Below are 20,949 nucleotides of genomic sequence, written 5' to 3'. Positions count from 1 at the left end.
GGGATGGTTTCTCTCTCTCTCTCTCTCTCTCTCCAGATCCCCAATAAGACTCCCCACTAGCACAGCTATAGGGTTCAGATCTCAGCCGAGTGGTCAAGCCAAAATCACCAGCACCCTCTCTGTCCAACCAGTGCTTCGTGTTCCTGCCCAAGTAGCTGACACACACACACACACACACACACACACACACACGCACACACACACTTTGAGATCTTATTTATTTGCAAACACACAGACACTTCTGAGGAAGGCTGGCACAGGTTTACTAGCTATGCCCCTTTCTGCCCAGACTATAAGGTAGTAATCACTGCCACCAACCTCTGCTTATCAGCTACCATAAGACTCTTACAAAGGGTGACCAATTCTATTGTGTAATGTTAGTGTTATCCAAAAGGTAAGTGTGACCAACAGCAAGACTATTGGAGTGACCTATACAGTGTCACCAAATACATATACAAGTACTCCACAAGCTTAATTATCTCTACATAAAACAGCCACAATTAAAAGGTTTACATATATTTAATAATAAATACGAAAAGCACACAACAATACTCAACTCAAAACAGTGACAATAGAGTTCAGAATCACAGGAAATATTTTAAAACAACATTGCAGGACAGTCTCACATAAATACAGAAAACATCTAAGCTAATCATACTTTATTCCTATTTATCTCTAAGAGAAATCACTGCAATCTAAGTCTTACTTACAGAGCAAGGCAAATACAGATGAGAATTGTTGGGTGAACGTTTCTAGGTCCAAGACAAGATACAAAATGAACAAACATTCTCTCTCAGATAGTTTTTAAATTACTATTAAACATTTCTGCTGGGTCATCTCAGATTACATCATTCTTGTCACCTCTGCCTTAGTTTCCAGGCCAACAGAGCCTAAAGGTTAGCACCTTGGTGTCAAGAATGCTTATCTCTTAGAAGATGACTTATCGTTTAGAAGCTTGTTTAGGACTGGAACTCATAAAACTGTTAAACACCTTTGCCCTTGAAACCTATAATTATCTTTGTCTCAAACAACAGAAAGAATTTCCAGCTGCAGACATTCTGTCTTCTAGTTCTGGTAAACACACTTGTAAAACTCTTAACTTGCAAACTCTGAGAAAATAAGTAAACTCTGTATGTCCCATCTTCTGCTATAAAAACCTACATTTTCACAGGCATGTAGTTTATACACATTTCTGCTCTTTTCCAACAGGGTGCAGTGTGATTACAATCTTGAAATTCAGTACAGATCCTATAGTTTTCTTACATTTCTAAAGCAAGCATACAGATCATATTACTATTCACAAATGACATAGAATTATTTACAAAATTCTAGCTGGCTGGGCTGGCAGCCTTCACACCATGTGCCAATGTTTACTGACTACCCAGCATCAGCTTCTCTCGCAGTACACCATGCAGTCTATCAATGTCAAGTGACTATCCTGTATGAACTTCTCAGACAATATACCATCACATACATACCTTTCAGCCTCTCAGCACAGATTTGCTAAAATAACAGGTATAGCATTAATATGTATTTTTTGAGGGATATAAAGTCTGAAACTCAAATCTCTGTCTTTATTTAGTGACTTCAGTCTTCAATGATTTTTCAGAAAAAAACAGATTTTATGAGGAACAAACCAAAAACATGAGGGAAAATTCTGGACAGTTTGCAAAAATCTAGGCAGTTGAAAGGTATGATTCAATGTGCCAATGTCTACTGACTATCTTGTATCAGCTTCTCAAACAGTACATAATACAGTGTGCCAATGTTTAATGATTATCGTGTATCATGTTTCTCACACAGTACATCATACCGTGTACTAATGTGTACTGACCATTCTGTATCAGTTTCTCACACCGTATACCATACAGTGTACTAATGTCTACTGACAACCAGTTATCAGCTTTTAACACAGTGCACCATACCATGTGCCAATGTCTACTGGCTATTATGTGTCACATTCAAACACAGTGCACCATACCATGTACTAATGTCTTCTGATTATCCTGTATCAGTGTCAGTCACTGTACGCCATAGTGTATCAATGTCGAGTGACTATCCTCTATCAAGTCTTCACACAGTATACCATACCATGTAGCCATGTCTACTGGCTTTTCTGGATTAGCTTCTCACACAGTATACCATACTGTGTACCAGTCTACTGACTATCCTGTATCAACTTCTCACACAGTACATGTCTATATTACATAGATGAAAAATCAAAATCACGAACACTCAGATGAGCGAAAACGCAAGTAATTAAAATCGCTATTGTGGGGGGATGTGCCCCCCCACACCCCCTAAAAATATATTCGGACTCCGAGATCGCACTACAGTGAGGAAAGGGCAAATTTTCCAAGCTTCACTGTACCGCAATCTCACAATATTGATTTCAATTACCTGCATTGCTGCTCAAATGAGCATTCGAGATTTTGATTTTTCATCGATCTGATAGGAACCCACACAGTACACCATACTGCATACCAATGTCTACTAACTATCCTGTATCAGCTTCTCACACAGTATACCATACCATGTACCAATGTCTACCGACTATCCTGTATCAACTTCTCACACAGTACACCATACTGTGTACCAATGTTTCCTGATTACCTGTATCAGCATCTCACATAGTAAACCATACTGTGTACTAATGACGACTGACTATCCTGTATCACCTTCTCTCACAGTACTCAAAGTACTTGACAGCATGCACTTCAGTACTGATTATTTATGCTATACTGTACTATGTAGCAATGACTATACTGTATCAGCTACCCAGCATATCTATTTACAGTTTACTTTGTTATATAACCTGCACTGGTCATTGATGGCACCTTCTCCACTAACAGTGCATTTAAAAATGAAGAGGAAGAAACAAGAATACAGTGTGCTAAAACAAAATGGTGTCACCATACCTGATAGATATAACTAATGCCTGGCATACAGATTTTGAACAAATTTTGGACCACGGGGGGAGGGGGGGAGTCTATACTCTTCCTTCCTGCAACATCCACAAGTACATCCAAAATCATGTACTCTCAGTGTGGTTGGAAATACTTAATTCATAGAAAAAAACAGGATACCAGGAAGTGCAATCTAAAACTGTCATCATCTGTACTCTCAGTATGGTTGGAAATACCTGATTCATAGAAGCAAACAGGATGCCAGGAAGTGCAATCAAAAACAGTTTAGTATGCCTCCTTATGCACATTCTTAACACAACATTAAAAAGTATGTCCCTGATGTGTGGAAGTAGTTATTGTAGTCCTAAGGCATAATGGATACTCTTTCAAAGACCTCAGGAATTGCAAAATGATCAGTCTCATAAGCATAGTGTACAAAGTGCTGAAAGAAATCATCAGGGCACTTATTCACACAGACACAAGTAACATCCTTTTCCATTACCTAACCCAGGACTATTTTGTCAGAGGAACAGTCTGGATGCTTACTTAGCCTCATAATTTTTTTTGAGAGTGAGACCACCACCTTGAATGAAGGTTTACCTGTGAATGTGGTTTACTTTGATCTAGCTAAATCATTCTATACTATAACCTATGATGTAGTCATACATCAACTCAGACATCTAAAGACAAATGAATACTTTATTCATTTGGGTCCACAATTACCTACATGGTAGTACACAACAGGTAAAAAGAGGTGCACTCCTGTCCTCGGTTTCCCCTATCACCATGATGTTCTTCAACGTTCTGTCTTGGGGGCCACTTATTTTTGGGAAATTTTTCACAGATGTCAAAGATGACTCACATCTAACTCACCAAATATGTGGATGACTACAAACTTGGAGACAACTTTTCTATGATCCTATACAATTGGATGGGTAACCGGAAATTCACCCCAGGGGTTCCACCTGTATCCCTCTTGGACAGGGGCAATAAGTGCTGATTTTAGTGTCTGCTTGAACCAGACACCCTTGGGAACATGTGTTGACCTTGGCTAGGCTTGTAAGGGCCCTGGGGCCATTAGCCTATAACCTCCTATGATCCTATGATCCATTGTCCTTAATCTTGTTGACACCACTTCCCTTTAAACAGCAGTTAGCAACCATGAATGTGACATTGCCTTCATTGTCAAACAATACGGCATTCTGACATTTGTCACCCCCCCTCCCCCCCCCCGCTATTCCTGGACAATTAAAGTTTGACAAAAATAGTAAAAGACCTTGGAGTCCATGCATATAATGACTTTTCATTTTATACCCATTTAACTACTGCTGTCAGCAAAACATAAGGAATTGCTGGATCCTCCGACAGCCATGCCAAAGGGGCAATTATTCCTGTTTAGGCACCTATTATCAGACCAGTTATGGAATGCTGTTTCATTATGTACTACTATCTGTACTGTGGACAACTACTGCTCATAAAAACAATTATAGGGATTTGAAACTTGTTTAATAGCCAAAGACTACATTATCTCTTTGACTTGTCTAATTCCTATCACCTTCTTAGATGAGACCCATACCTGAAATACGGGCAATTAAAGGGTCCCTTACTGTCTGAAACACTTTAGTTAGAATATCCTGCAGTGAACTGAACACAAGAGGATACTTTGCCTTACTAACAATTAACATCAATCTCACCATATCTTAAAGATTCTGGTGCCAATGGAATAGATTTCCTTTCTCAGTGAAGTTAATACCATCAAGCCATACCTTCAAAATGGAATTTTATGACTACAGGGGCACCTTCATGTTTCAACATGGGATCAAGGGCATTAAGTTCCTTGGTGGTTGTTAGACTTTGAGCTTGTTCACCACAGCTATGATCCAAGGAACCAATGCATTCTGCTAGTCTGATTACATCAGCAGATGCTGATCATGCAACAGCGTATTATCCTATAGACTGATGACTCTCCATTACCAGTCATTAACACAGTGTATTGTTTAAAAGACTGTTTTAATGTCTGTAAGCATTCAGTACTGACTACTTAAATCCCACTTTGTTCCAGTGACAGATGAACGTAGCACAATAAACGGACTGCCTCACTATCTGTAATTAATTAAGCACTGAATTAATTCATTAATTACAGACTGTGAGACAGACTAGCTTGACAAGAAGCACTGGGCTAAAGCCCATTTTAGAAGTTGTCACAAAACAGTTATATAATAATAATAATAATAACAACAATAACAATAATAATAATAATGAAACCACCATCATCATAGTCAACCCTTCTGTTTTCATTTCTACCTGGGGTCAGTGTATTGCGTCACCTGTTGCCACCTCTCTCAATGCAGAGACACTCTCCTACCTTCTTTGACACGTGAACAACATGAAGTAAATTACAAGGTAAATATTAAAATATATGTGTTATAATGGAGTTTTATTCATTATTTCTGGGCAAACTAGACCAGAAAACAAATTTCTGTGAGACACAGGACTGCAGCTGCATGTTGCAAGTTTAGTTAACGAGGCGCAACTCTGCCTTTTTACAAAGAAATATTGCAGAACCCTGCTTGCCTAGGAGAAGCAGTTCGAACTATAATCTGCCATTGTATTTTGTTCTTCCATTTATTACAAGCCCTGCAATGAATGCAGCTTTCTTTGTGTAAAGGAAATTACAGCTGCAGAAAATGAGAACATTCAGAGATGTAACTATTTGATCTGATACTAGACAACGATTGTAAAATGTCGCTGTCAATTTAAAAATATGAATTATGAATGGAAACAGTAGTCCAGAAGGTGCCATGTAAGCTGACCAGCGTTTTGTTTCATGTACTTAAGTTAGGGTTGGTGGTCTGCCATGTTAGATTTGATTTGCTTTAATCTCAGTACCTTTCAGTACTATTCTGAATAATAAAGTTTCTTGCCACAATATACTTTTATGTCTCAGTGAATTTACTGATGATGGACAGTACTAAAGAAGTCTCTTAACGATCTAAATGAAAAACAAACATTATTACCAAGGCACTGAAATAAACAGAAATAAATCAATTAATTACATGACCACTCAACCTTATTTCAAAAGGCTGTCTCAGTCTATATATGTTTTATATGTTTCTGTTAAGACTTGACAACTTCAGTATGAAGTCAGAAATAAACAAGCACTGAGATAAACAGAAATCATAAACAGTTAACTACACAACAAATCTGATTTATTGCAAAAGGTGAGCCTCAGGCTAAATATATGTTCATATATATATATATATATATATATATATATACACACACACATATATAATATAATATATATATATATATATATATATATATATAAACACACACATATATATATATATATATATATATATATATATATATATATATATATATATATATATATATATATATCTATATATATATATATATATATATATATATATATATATATATATATATATATATATATATATATATATATACATGTATATATATATATATATAGGTATACGTATATATATATATATATATATATATATATATATATATATATATATATATATATAAGCCGCAGTGGTGCAGTGGTAATGTTGTTGCCTCACAGCAAGAGGTTTTCCTGTTCAATTCTCGGCTGGAGTGCGGTCAAGTGGTGTTCGAAAGACATGCATGAATGGGTGTGCCTTCGCTAAAGGTTAGGCGTTGGGCTGGCAACTCGGCATCATAAAAATCTACTGCCAATCATTAGCAGACCGGAGTTCAGTATCAGGTTAGAAATAAAATGACCATTTGCATCACCTGGGATTTATATAATTTTAAAAACTTCTACATAACGCTGCTAAAATATTTTCACTTATTATCAAAATACTTCCTAGTTCTAATGTTCCATATGTCTTGAATTACTGCTTTTTAAATTTGGGGACAGACTGACTGATTTAAATAGCACTTTATTTTACTGACTGCTGAATGTCCAGTGCTGACCACCAACAATGTATTTACACTTAATGCAGACAATTCAGTAGTATTGATCACTTACACAGTACTTGTTATCATGGGTTATAGGTTATCTGCTACTGGACTGTCACCTGTGCTATGCCCTGCAGACTGTTGGAAACCACTACTCTCTCAGTGTTGTCCCACTAACCATTAAAACTACACATTGTTGCACTGACTACTCGCTACTCATTAATAACTATTAGCCATTAAATCATTATTCCATTATATCATTAAGTTTGTAGAATATAGACAACACAGAAATATTACAAAAAAAGCTATCCTACAAGACAAAAAGAACTTTTATATACAACTTCAGCAAACATCACTTAAACAACCACAAAAATTCTGGTCTACTATTAATTCACTTCTATCCCCAGGCAGAGTTGAATCACCCAATCCACTAGGCTCTAAACCAGACTGTCCAATGCAAACAGACAATGCCTTTAACTCTTTCTTTACTACCACTATACTAAATCTAGCTAATCAGCAAAATCCAGATACATCTAACCTGCCCAAACCAAACTTTACTCCTCCTCCTTTTCACCTAGAACCTATACCTACCTCCTATATCTCCTCTCTACTTCAAAAACTAAAACCTAACACTCCCTCAGCTGACCAACTACCAGCCGAATACCTCAAAATAGGAGCCAAAGCAATTGCCTACCCAGTCTCTGTATTAATCAATAGAACCTTAACAGAAGGCCTAATCCCATCAATTTGGAAAATCTCCTACATTATTCCTCTCCACAAAGGTGGAGACTCTACTGAGTTCTCTAACTTCCGTCCCATTGCTCTACTCTCCCCACTTGCTAAAATTATGGAGAAATGTATCCATAAACAACTTATTTCCCACCTACTTCAACATCAGCTCCTTGCTAACTGTCAACACAGATTTCGGCCATTTCATAGTACCACCACAGCCTTACTATCCTTTACTAACTGTATCAACAATAATCGTAACAATAATATTTTATCCTCTGCTTTCTTTGTTGATCTATCTAAAGCCTTCGACATGGTCAATCATCAACTTCTCCTCCACTTACTGAAGTCCCTCTCCTTCGACCATCCTACGATGAACTGGTTCACATCCTATCTGGACAACCGAAAACAAGCAGTTCTCTGGCACAACCATCTCTCTGACCTTCTTCCTACCTCTCTAGGTGTCCCACAAGGCTCTATTTTAGGTCCACTATTGTTTTCCATCTTTATAAATGACCTTCATCGCTCCATTCCACAGTCTACCTGTATTCAATATGCTGATGACTCCACTATCATTTGCTCTGCCTCATCTCAAACTGATCTTCATTCTCACACACAGAAAGCCTTCTCTATTATTGAAAAATGGTTCACTAACCACTACCTTCTCCTTAACCCTAAAAAAACCAAATTACTGCTCTTTACCCCATCTCATCTATCACCCTTCTCCATTTCACACTTACATCTGAAGATGGTACCATTATCTCTCCAGACCCTACCACCAAACTGCTAGGAATTACTATTTACAATCAACTTAAGTTTGACTCTCATATAAATTCTATGATTAAATCTACTAATAAAAAACTTGGATCCCTCTACCGCATTAAACTTTTCCTGACACCAACAACCAGAGCCACAACAGCCAGAACTCACTTAATCTCTTCCCTGTTATATGCTTCCCCTATATATACAAATCTTTCCAAACATAACCTAAACACTCTAACTAAATCATACAATAACATTGCAAGATTTGCTACCAACTCTTCTTTTAGGACCCACCACTGTCAGAATCGAAAACAGTTAGGGTGGCTTGAATTACCACTACTATTACAATTTAATCAACTCACAATTGCCCACAAAGCCCTTTACCAACCTACTAACACCCCAATTCTCTCTACCCTTATAAGACCCTATAATAATCTGAATAATCTGCGCTCTGCCAACAAAATGTTGATTCACACTTCCTTCTCAAATAACTTAGTAGGCAAATCTTTATTTTCAAACACAGTGGGTAAAATATGGAATCAACTACCAAACGATCTGACCACCCTCACCTCTCTCCCAATATTTAAAACCAAACTAAAACTCTTTCTCTCTAATCACTGGTTATGCTCTTGTAATAACCCAGACTATCTTTTCTTTTCTTTCCTTTTTACAAACTATCTGACACTAACATACTTTTATTCTCTACCATATCTCTCCACTTCTTATCATTTCATTGCTACTACCCCTTCCATCTAGTCTTTGCACTCTCTTCACTAGGTACCTATAATCCTATTAACATTATGCTTCTGTCTCATTCCTATTTTTGTTAACTCAGAACTATTACTCTATACTAATGTTACTGCCTAACTAAGTTTTCCTTATATTGTCTCAATATGTTGTTTTTGAAATGTCTAGTGCTTCTATTGTAATGTCTAAATGCTATGCAATGTTTTTTTGTATATTGTTATTATACTGTATAGCTGGAGCTTTTCTCCCCGGGCCTCCACTGAAAATGGGCATGTATCCAGTTGGACAAACCCGGTAAACAAAAGTAAAATAAAATAAATAAATAAAAATATGACACTTGTGCTTAAGCAAGTTTCACAAAAACAGGGCCTGGTGCTTACCCATAAGTGCAACAGTGATAATGTGTATTCCATTGTTGTGTCTGCAGATGTACCTTCCAAAGTCGGCCGATGTTAGGCTGAAGGCAAGGAAGAATCTGTAATTTTTAAAGATGAGGAATAGTTTTTGATCTGTTCTTATCTTGTGGCTAGACCTCTTGAGTGTTAATGTCATATCAGGATTTGAAGTTCCATTGCAGAATATTTCAGTGTTGTTACAGACAGGTTTATCACTGTAACTGACTTCAACTTCCACAAGGCTACCATTACCTGTAAATATTAATTGAGAGAAAGAGGACCATTAGTGTCATATATTTGAAACTGGCACTACTTAAGGTATAAGTCAAACTGGCAGTAGAGCTGCATATTAACACTTTATGCATTCAGCTGTTACAGACCAAATCTCTGTTCACATACAACTCACTTGAAAAAGGCAATCATAGACAGGAATGTACCTTTGTCCTAAGCATTTACTGTGTTATTTGAGCAAATTGGTTAACCTTTTTGAAGAGTCAGAAGTACAACCAGAAAATGCAAGTGAAAAGATCCTCCTAAATCCATTCCATAATTAGTTTACTGTGTTACAGTGTATCCTAGCACACTTCATCCCATTAGATACACAGAGGTACTATACTGATCAGTTTACAGCCTGTCTATAGTGTCTTGCTCTATGTAAATGCAGTTACATTATCTCTTTATTTATTTATTTATTGAAACTTGGTGGCCGGGAAAGTCTGACTGGGTCAAAAACCCATTTTCAGCAGAGGTCCGGGGAGAAAAGATCCAAAAATATGATCATATAATACATTACACTTTGCAGCCGTATAAACAGATTTGTTGACATAATACAATAATTATATCATTTGGAAGTATGACAATAAAAAAGTAGTTTGTAAAATTCTCTCTAAAGTTCCAGATTCATTAATGGATTAGGAACAAATCATACAGCAGTGGAACAGACAACATAAAAATAATATAAAGTAGGATTAGATTAAGAAGAAGGAAAAGGTAGAGAAGCAATTATAATAGTGTATATAAGGAAATAAAGAAGGAATTATAGAAGGAAAGGAAGTATGGGTTAAGATGCATTAACAAAGTGGATAAAGTATAGGAGGAGTATGCTGTAGTAGGAGAAATAAAAGGAATGGGAGAAAATTAAGAGTAAAATGGTAGAAAGAAGTTCAAGATAGCTGGAAAGAAAAGGAAAAGCTACTAATAGATAAGAAGAGAAAGAGAGATAAGAGATGATGGAATAAAACAAAAGGGGGGAGAAGTGGACAAGGAGTAGGGTAGAGAGGTAGTGATTAAGTGTAGTGGTCTTCAGGTAAGGATAAAGGGCAAATGTAAGTACTGAGTAAGTGTTTTAAGTGTTTTTTTAGAGTGGATTTAAAAGCTTTAAAAAAATTTATATCAGTAATATTTGGTGGTAAGGCATTCCAAAGTTTAGCAATGGTATAAGAGTAAAGGCTGTGACCAGCTCTTTTGTTAGGTGTGCAACATTTAAGAGTTGTTTATTTGTGGAATGGAGTGTGGAGAGTTTTAGATGGGGTATATGACTGTAAGGTAGTTTTTAAGGCAGAGCAGCTATCAGGTTTGTAAATTAATTTGTGAGCAAGAGTTAATTGTATAAAGTGAATGTACTGAGGGAATTCTAGCCAGTGAAGTTCCTTGAAGGCAGAAAAGTGGTGTGAGCGGTAGGAGGTACCGGCTGCAAATTTGACTATTTTATAATAGCATGATTATAGCTTATTCATTAGGGACTTGTGGAGGTGTGTGAAAATGGGGGCACCATACATGAGGGAGGGGAGCAAGAAGATACTGGCAAGTGTTTTTTGGTAGAGTGGTCCATAAACTGTTTGTGTCTGTAAAGTTTTCCCAATTTGATAAGTGTTTTTTTAATAGCATTGACTATACATTGTTTGAAGGTGAGTTTATTATCTATGATTATTCGATATAGCTTTGGCTGAGTTACAACTTCTATTTCTATTTTATTTTTTGAGGATATTTTGAAGTCTTGTGAAAGTGGTTTAGGTGAGAACAATAGAAGTTTGGATTTTGGGGGGTTAAGTAGTAATTGTTCTTCATTTAGCCAGGTTTCAATAGCAGTAAAGGCATTTTGTGTTATTTTTAGGAGATACTGGAAGTTGTTTGAGGAGGAGATAATGGTAGAATCATCTGCATACTGGATAAGTGTACTTTGAAGGGAAGCAGTGTACAGGCTATTAATGAAAATACTGAAAAGTAAAGGTCCAAGAATGGATCCCTGTGGGACTCCTGTTTTATTAAACTGGTTCATAGGTTCATAGGTAGATACTAGGCTATCTGCCCTAGGGCATTTATAAGCCTAGCCAGAGTGTATTTGGCTTCCGCCTCCCTGCTAGATTAGCCTACTGTGCCTCTGTAAAGTAGGTCACAGAAGGTACCCTTTTAAGATTAGTTTACTGTGCCTCTGTCTAGCAGGGACACAGAAGAGATCCCAGGGGTGAATTTGCGATTTCCCATCCACGCGTCCAGATTTCGCTTGAAGAGGGTCAGCGAGGGGCTATGTCTAACATGAATTGGGATTCTATTCCAGAGTGAGAGGAGCCTCTGGGAAATGAATCTGTCCCTCCAGCATGTCCTATTTATTTTTATGCTGAGGTTCAAGGCCCTGGAGCGTGTAGCTCTAAGGGACTTGGATTTTTTGAGGTGGAGCATGTCCTTTAATTCTGGGTTTGACATGGCTTTGTACGTCAGGCATAGATCGCCTCTGAGTAGGCAGTAAGCAACTGAGTAGAGCTGGAGTTTCTTTAGTCGAGCTGCATAGGACATCTGTTTGTAGCCCATGATCCTCTTGGTGAGGTACTTTTGGGGTCTCTCCAGTTGCTGCAGGTGTCGGGTAAGGTACATCCCAAAAGGGGCATTGTATTCAATTATGGGCCTGATGAGTGACGAGTAGAGGGGCACAATGACCTCTCTTGATCTAGATGCGAACCCTTTCGTGATAAGGTGGGCTATATGGAAGGTCTTTCTAACCACTTTGGCAACGTGATTATCAAAGGAGAGATTACTATCTACGTTGGTCCCCAAATCTCTAATTACTTCTTCCGTACTTAATGGATTACCACCTATGTGGTAATTTGTGGGCACCTTGTTTTTCCCAAAGGGGATGACTATGCACTTTTTAGCATTTAGCTTGAGGCCGTGGCTCTGGCACCAAGCATCCGTCTCTGTGAGACCCTTTTGGAGGATGCTTGTGTCAGCTGGAGATTCGATTATGGTCCCCAGTTTGCAGTCATCTGCGAACTTTGTCAGCCATAATCCCCCTGTGTTAGCCTGAACCTCAGAGAAGTATATACCGAACAAGAGAGGTCCCAGAACTGAGACGTGTGGGACGCCACTTGTAACTGGTTTGGATTCGGACATGGCACCTGTGATTCTGACCATGTGGGTTCTATCTCTGAGCCAGTTTGCAACCCATCTTGTGATATAGGGGTTGATATTTAAGCTGGTAAGCTTATTTATGATGCCCGAGTGGGGTATTGTGTCGAAGGCTTTTGCGAGGTCCAGGTAGGCTATGTGGACTACCTTGCCCTCATCTATGGCTTTGGTAACTGTTTCAAAGAAATCAACTAGATTTAAGAGGCAAGATCTGCCCTTAACAAAGCCGAATTGGGTAGGGTCCAGTGTCTGGAGGCTCCCAATGTCTTTGTTTATGAGTTCCATGATAATACGCTCCATAGCTTTACAGACCAGACTAGTCAGACTTATGGGGCGATAGTTCCCGGGGTCCGTTGTGGCACCACCTTTGTGGAGTGGGACCACTGTAGCTGTACGCCATTCTTTGGGTACATATCCTGTAGTAAGGCTAAGTTTGAACAGTGACTTAATGTGAGGGTACAGTTCTTCTTGGAGCTCGTGTACGACACAGCCTGGGGCACCGTCTGGTCCCATAGATGCTGTGTTTTTTGCTTTGGAGAGGGTAGCTTTCACCTGTGCATCTGTGATGTCAGGGAGGTTACATTCAGTTGGGATAGGCATTTGCTCCTTTGGGGGGGAAGGGGGGGAGATGTTTGCGCTGAATCTGTCTGCCAGGATGTTGGCTATGTCTGTAGGTTCGGTATATTTTGTACCATTATGCAACAATTCAGAGCATATCTGGGAGTTTCCACCCATATTCCTGACATAACTAAAGAAGGCCTTGTGATTATCTTTAGTGTCTAGGGCAATTTTTCTTTCGAAACTGGCCTTTGATGATTTTATGAGGAATGAAGTTTCTTGCTAATACTGATCAGAGATGCCTTCCCTTTTTGGGATTTTGCTCTGTCATGTAGTAGCTTCCTCCTTCTGTTGTATAGCTTATTTATGGCCGGGGTCCACCAGACCGGTCTCCTGTTTTTGGAGGAGTGAGTCTTGGTTTTATTTGGGATAGAACAAGCCATGCATTCCTGCAGGTACTCATAGAATGCATTTGTAAAGGATTCTGCGGATTGGGCTGTATTATCCTCTGGCCTGGGGGCTTTGAAGGATTCCACCTCAGTCTTGAGAAGTGCAAAGTTGGCTTTTGAGAAATTCTTTACAGTGATTTCCTTGGCTGGGGGTGGGGACGGGATATGGATGTCCAGGGAAATTTGTTTATGGTCTGATCTTACCAATGAGGGGTTTACCTCTGGTGTGGAACATAGAGTCCCCATGTTGGTGATGACCAGGTCCAATATGTTGTTCCCTCTTGTGGGAGTGGTGACCAGTTGTTCCATCGCATTAGAGTTTATAAATTCAAGGAACCGTTGGGTGAGGGTGTTTGGGCTTGAGTAGTTTTCCCAGTCAATGTTTGGGTAGTTGAAGTCACCCAATAACATAGTGTTTGGAGAGACCTTCATATTCTCCAGTGTTCTCAGGAATGCCAAGTGGGGTTCCTGTAGTAGGGAGGGTGTTCTGTAGCAGGCTACAAACTGAAAGGCAGTTTTGTCCGCTGTTAGTAGTTGCACATGGATGGTTTCCGATGCTTCGTGCAGTGCCACTAACCTGGAGGTGTGGGTATCTTTGATGAATATAGATACTCCCGCTCCTTTTGTGCTTCGGTCCGAGTTTTGGGGCCGAAACGCATGGTATGAGTTATAACCTGGTAGTGCTGGGGTGCGCTCAGGAGCCTTGAACCAGGTTTCTGTTACTGCACAGACATCGATTTTCTCCATACTGAGGACAGCCTCGAGTGCGTGCATCTTGAGGTTTAGACTTCTGGCATTGAGTAGCATTACCTTTAGTTTTTTTATCCTTGGGTTGTCTATGGAGGTGGGTTTGTCCTTTGAGCCTTGCCTAAAAAGGCACTATGGGGTGGCAAGAGCCTTGGCCAGTATACAAAAGCCTAAGGGTGACAGGTGCAAGCCGTCCCTAGCGAAGCAACGTGGCTTGTCGAGCATGTCATCCCAGGCTGACAGACACTGGATCCCCTTTGAATGACACCAATACTTTAGCCAATTGTTGAAACTGATCATTTTGTCTTTATACTGTGGCATCATTCTTGGTGAGGGCAAGATGCTACTCAAGGTCAGGGTCATACCAGCCTGGGCTACATGGTCAGAGAGCTCCTCTATGTCTCTTTTCATGTAGTCCAGGTAGGTACGTCTCAGGTCATTAACACCAGCATGGACAATGACGGAGTCATACTTGTACTTGCTTTGGAGTGACCTGAGTGCTTGCGTTATGTGGCAGATCCTGGCACCCGACAGGCAGCTTACAGTGACCTTCTCCTTGTTCAGTCTGGTGAGCGGGACGTCAGTGTGCCGGACAATAGAGTCCCCTATAACAAGTATATTTGGTGTGTTGTTTGGCCTTAAGGGCTGTGACTGTGAGGCACACTGATTTTGTGAGATATGTGATTCGTGGGTATTGTTGAGGGGTGGCTGTTGCTTGGATATCTGCTTAGGAGGTCTTTGCTGTTTAGGCAGATTTTTATTTAGAGCCTCCGAGTATGTTTTTATGTGTTTATGTGTTGGGTATGCAGATGCAATAGGTCTGTGTGAGACTGGATTTGTGGTGTGGGTGGTTACCTTTTCCTCCTGACTGACTGTGCCAGTCTTGGGTTGAGAGAGCTCTGCCTCCAGTTTGGCTGTGTAACTGCATTTCTCACATGTATTACAGTTTGTTGGACGGAGGAGAGGGTTGTCTGTGTACATAAGGCAATTGTAACATTGCCTCAAAATTCCTAGATTCACCAGCTGGACTGAAGAGTAACCTTGAAACTGACCCTTGGACATACCAGATAAGTATAGGGAACTGTTTTTTTACTGATCAGATTAGGGAAGGGAACTGCTTTTTCACTTGATCAGGAAGGACCAATCGGGAGCCTAATACTTATGAGAAGTCAAGGAGGGTGTAGTGCTTTAGTTAGTTAGTGTTTCCTTATAAGGGCTGAGCAAGTGCAGGGCTTTAGAAAGATAATAGAGTGATTACTTTGAGAGTTTGAACAGTTCTAAGGGAAAAAGTGAAGAGCAGACTTTGTGGAGCCTGGAATAGTCTAAAGCTGTTTAGGTGGCGCTGCCCGACGCTGCTCAGTGCGCAAAACCACACAAAAAGAGAGTTGTAGGGTTTTAAGAGAGAGAGATCAAGGAGTTTAGAATTGACCCAAAATGGCCAATAAAACTACAGTTTCTAGGCAGTAACCACTCCTCCAGGGACAGGCAATCAGGTAAAATGCAGTTTTTAGAGAAAAAACGATTTTAAATTAAGTGCAACACAGGAAATACAGTAAACAGGCTCTAGATGTGTTCCAAGTACTGTTACTGTTACAGATATAAACATTAGCAAGCCAGAAAATGTCAAAAAGTAGGCGGCAAAGCAGTAAAACTTAACAAAAAATCAGAAGAAAATACTTAAAATCACAAAAGTGGCTCCTTTTCTTCTCTCAGCGTTTTCTCCCCTTGGTAGGTGCTTCAGCAACAACTAGCAAGCCTGAAAAGATGCCAAAACCACGAGGCAGCCGGGTTTTAAGAGAGACAGATCAAGGAGTTTAGAATTGACCCAAAATGGCCAATAAAACTACAGCTTCTAGGCAGTAACCACTCCTCCAGGGACAGACAGGCTGTTCAGTGTTAACCACTCCCACTGGTGAACACAGAGACTTCCCTTTAGCCCAAGCAAGCACTGGCCTTCTAGAAACTGGCCTTCTAGAAACTGGTAGTGCGACAGAGTAGTTTGCCACCTAACACATTACTGTCTGTTGGTTAAATAATAGGAAAACCAATTATGGGTAGATTGAGAGCATCCTAGTGTAGATAGTTGTTGTAATAGTTTGAGATGCGATACTGTATTGAAGGCCTTTGATACAGCTAATAAAATTACTGAAGTTAATTAGCCGGAGTCCATGGCTTTGTTCACAGTATCTGTGAAGGATATTAGTGTGAGGAGGTTATTAATGGATAGATGTTTCAGTAGTTGTGTATGTATGCATCTTTCCAGAAGTTTTAATAATGGTGAGAGGATAGAAATGGGTCGATCATTTGTTAATTCTTTGATTTAGCCACCCTTGTGTAAGGGGATTATAATGGATTTTTTCCAGAATTTGGGTACTTCAGATTCTGTGATGGATCTGTTTATCAGGATGCTAACTGAGTATGCTATTAATTCAGCAGTGAATTTTAAATATTCTGATGGCAGATTATCACCGGAGAAAGAACACGTTTTTAGTTTTAGAAGAAGTTCATGTATTAGTGAGGTGGGAACAGGTTGTAGAGAGAAATTTGGTGATGCACAGCAAACTGAAGAAGTTCTTTGTATTAAATGGAGAGATATATTAAATATACAGACTACAGCAGCGCCTAAATTTATTAATATTGTAGTTCTTCCTCAGTTTCAGTTCACAAAACTGCTATGCCTTTCAAAAGTATTTAAGCCACACTCTCAAGGAAGGGGGAGGGGGAGATTGATCTGACACAGGACTTCTTGCAGGGTTCTAAAGTAATAAGTTTAGATAGCTTAGAAGGAGACAGACTATGCAGCAGGAGAAATAATAAAATACAACATAATACTCTAAAGAAAATTAATTTCTGCAGTGAATGTCTGCTCTAGGTTAAATAAAAGACCTAAGTCAGCACAGCATCTACATTATATAAGACTAAGTCAATAAAACACAATGAGCAGATTGGTTAACAATGTGGCTGATATACATTCAAGAAATTCTTTTCTCCGGAATTAGGAAAAACTAGGGCAACATCATGGCAAGATAGCAACAATAAGAAGGAAATCAGACTTTTTTTTCATATTCGCTAAATAGCCTATGTAGCTTTTCAGTTAGTTACAGTGAAACTCAGATACTTGGGATACACAATTAAGTCTAACAGTTTCTAGCTGTGATACCTTAAGTTACATTACAAAGTTGTACAATCAATTGTAATTCATTTAGTAAAATCTAACAGTTTTTAGCTGTGACACATTTAAATCCCATTAAAAGTTGTTAAAGCAGTAGTTATGCATATAGTAAAGTTACTGAGGCATACATCCATGTGACCAAAAAATATTAGGTAGCATAAGCAGAAGCTGGTGGCAATAGTTAAAAATTGGACAGGAATTCTTCCCACAGTTTGACGGTAATTGATTTTAGAAAGTTTAACATTTGCGAGAGTTAAAACAGAAAAACAATATTAAGAACATGTAATATGAACTCTTGCCAGGGATGATGAAACAGCTGTTAAGGAGAATTAAAAATGGCACCCAGGGTTTTTGAAACTTGAGATAACAGACCCAGATGTTAGGTAGGAGGGGGGGGGGGACAGACCAGTATTCAGAAAAGCCAATGAATAACACAAATTAGAACCAGGACTAGGCGTAGCAAAGTAGGAAAAAAACTATCAGTAAACAGTGGCAGGCTGGATCTAAGGTAAAGATACCACTGCACTGGATTTACTTCAAGCTCGAGAATTGATGGTGATTTTATTTTCCAGCAAAGTCTAAGAGACGCTACTCTTTTCAGACACACAACAAAACTTGTCGCTTAGGAGAGGGTTAAATTATAGTGTAAAAACAGAATAAGAGCTAGAAATGAAAGATGAGTTTCTATGGAGAGCAGCTGTCATCCCTTATGGAGTGTTCATACAGCAGCAGACAATGCAGAACACTAAAGTGTTACAAGCAACAGGAGCTATTAAATGGACAGAGATATCAAATACACAGTCTTCAGCAGCACCTACATTTCTTAAAATTGTCATTCTTCTTTAGTTTCATTTCACGGAACTGCTATGCCTTTCAATAGTATTTAAGCTGCACTCTCAAAGAAGGGGGAGATTGATCTGACACAGGACTTCTAGTGAGGTTATTTATTAAAATCGTAGTTCTTCTTCAGTTTCAGTTCACGGAACTGCTATGTGTTTCAATAGTATTTAAGCCGCACTCTCAAAAAAGGTGGAGACTGATATAACACAGGACTTCTAGCGGACTAATTTATTAAAATTTTTGTTCTTCTTTAGTATCAGTTCACAGAACTACTAGGTATTTCAATAATATTTAAGCCACACTCTCGAGGAAGGGGGAGACTGATCTGGCACAGGACTTCTAGTGGGGTTATTTATTAAAATGATAGTTCTTCTTTACTGTGGCAGCACAGAAACCTAGTTCTCATGGCCTTGACAGTGAAGCCAGCTACTCCTTTGACTGGACACTGAAGGACCAAGCCATCAATAGTGTCACTACCAGAGCTGTATCATGGTCAGATTGGGCTTAGGTATACACACACACACACACACACACACACACACACACACACACACACACACACACACACACACACACACACACACACAAAACCCTCGATTACAGCCACTTGCAAGATTGTACACCTCAGATATCTATCTGCTTGAGAACAACAGAACACATTCATAAATAATGGTCCAGAAATGTATCTCAAATCTCTGTTGACAAAACAATACATTGGACACACAGACTTTCCCCACCTCTCAACTTCTTTTTTTTTTAAACAAGAAGCATCTTTGTTGAATTATCACTTATGACATAGGCAATAATACATTTATATAAATGAAAACAAACCATATTGACACATTTTCATTTGCAAACATTATACATCACATATAATCTTCTATACATTCATTGATAAATCAAACATTACATAGCTCATTCAGTTCCTGCCTTTCCTTACACCTCACTCCTCCCCTAAAACATTATTCTGCATGTATTGTTCCCACAATTCCCATTTTTTCTATGTAATATGCAGCTACTCTTTTCTAAATATCTCATTTACAGTTCTTTTATCTCTGTTACCATATTCACTACTTCTAGTATGGTTGGTTTAGACTTTGATTTCCATTTTCTAGTAATTGCTTTTTGGCAGCCATCAAAATTAAACTCAGCAAGGCCTTCCTGTGTCTAGGCAATTTCAGTTCATAGGTTCATAAGTTCATAGATTAGTACTAGGCTTACTGTCATAATGAGTCATTTTAAGTCTAGGCATTTACCCCATGTAAGAATCAAACCCTGCACCTTGTGTCTGTAAGGTAAACACCTCAACCACTGTACCAAAACTCAAAAAAACTTACTTAGTTGCACTAATTTGCTCAACCAGTAATTCTGACAGAGTAGTCTGCAGAGAATTTTTAAAGTCTGCCAATTCATTACTTGTGTAATGTTCCTAATCACCTATTTTTCCACATCACACCTCCAACATTTGCAATCTACCTGAGGAAATTTTTTTTGGCATCTGCTTGGGGTATTAAAATAAATATGCAAACACTTCCAAGAAAAAATACTAAATCGTCTAGACTTTGTTGCATATTTGGGAGTCTTAAATATATAGTCCCATTGTTTCTTTGTGAAATCCTTATCCAATCTTTCTTTACAGTCCTTTCTAACCTCTTCTGATTGATTCCTGTAGTTATCGTGCAATATTTTATATGCCCTACTAATTATTCCTTTTTTTCACAACTTCTGTTCTAGATTCTACTATAAACTCTACCAATGCTGGCCTTTCACTTAGGATCTTCTGTTTCTTTCTCTTTGCCTATACCCTGATATCAATCCTTGATAGGGAGAGCAATCTCTAGCTTGCAGTCCAATTGTATGCTTAGCCTCTTCCCTTTCTATTAACTTTCCCTTTCTAATTATTTTCTTTCAATACCTTGTTTCCTTTGCCAGTTTTTCCAAAGAAAACTCTACCCCCCCCCTTTCCTATTCTCTGTACTCCTAATTGCAGTCATCCCTATCAGCAGAATGTCATTTCTCTAGTCTTAGCTCACCAGTCAGAGTCCCAATAATTATGATGTTTCTCTTATGTACTTAGAAAGTTGCTAGAATAAAAAGCTTTACATTAGCAAGCATTTTCTCAAGGATACAAAGTCTGAAATGTATGCCGGTCTTAATTTAATGACTGCAACTCATAACAATTTTACAAGCAAAGGACAAAAGTATCTCTCAACTTCTTTGTTCCAAAATTTACTTAAAAGACAGTACTTGACTAACAACAACACCAACAACAAAAGATAGTAGTC

General features: G+C 38.7%; 1 protein-coding gene across 3 annotated transcripts in view; it reads right to left on the bottom strand.

Moving 5' to 3' along the window:
• The window catches only part of LOC122813975, a 602,906-nt gene that overhangs the window by 375,825 nt on the left and 206,132 nt on the right, over positions 1-20,949 (bottom strand). For all 3 annotated transcript variants that reach the window (XM_044086536.1, XM_044086534.1, XM_044086535.1), the window contains exon 3: positions 9,482-9,748. In XM_044086536.1, the coding sequence (XP_043942471.1) occupies positions 9,482-9,748 (267 nt within the window). The remainder of the gene's footprint in view (positions 1-9,481; positions 9,749-20,949) is intronic.

This window comes from Protopterus annectens, chromosome 10.part0 (genome assembly GCF_019279795.1).
Source record: "Protopterus annectens isolate FY-2018-M chromosome 10.part0, PAN1.0, whole genome shotgun sequence".
NCBI lineage: Eukaryota > Metazoa > Chordata > Ceratodontiformes > Protopteridae > Protopterus > Protopterus annectens.
The sequence above is the reverse complement of the archived record's forward strand: the minus strand, read 5'-3'. Positions and strand labels throughout refer to the sequence as shown.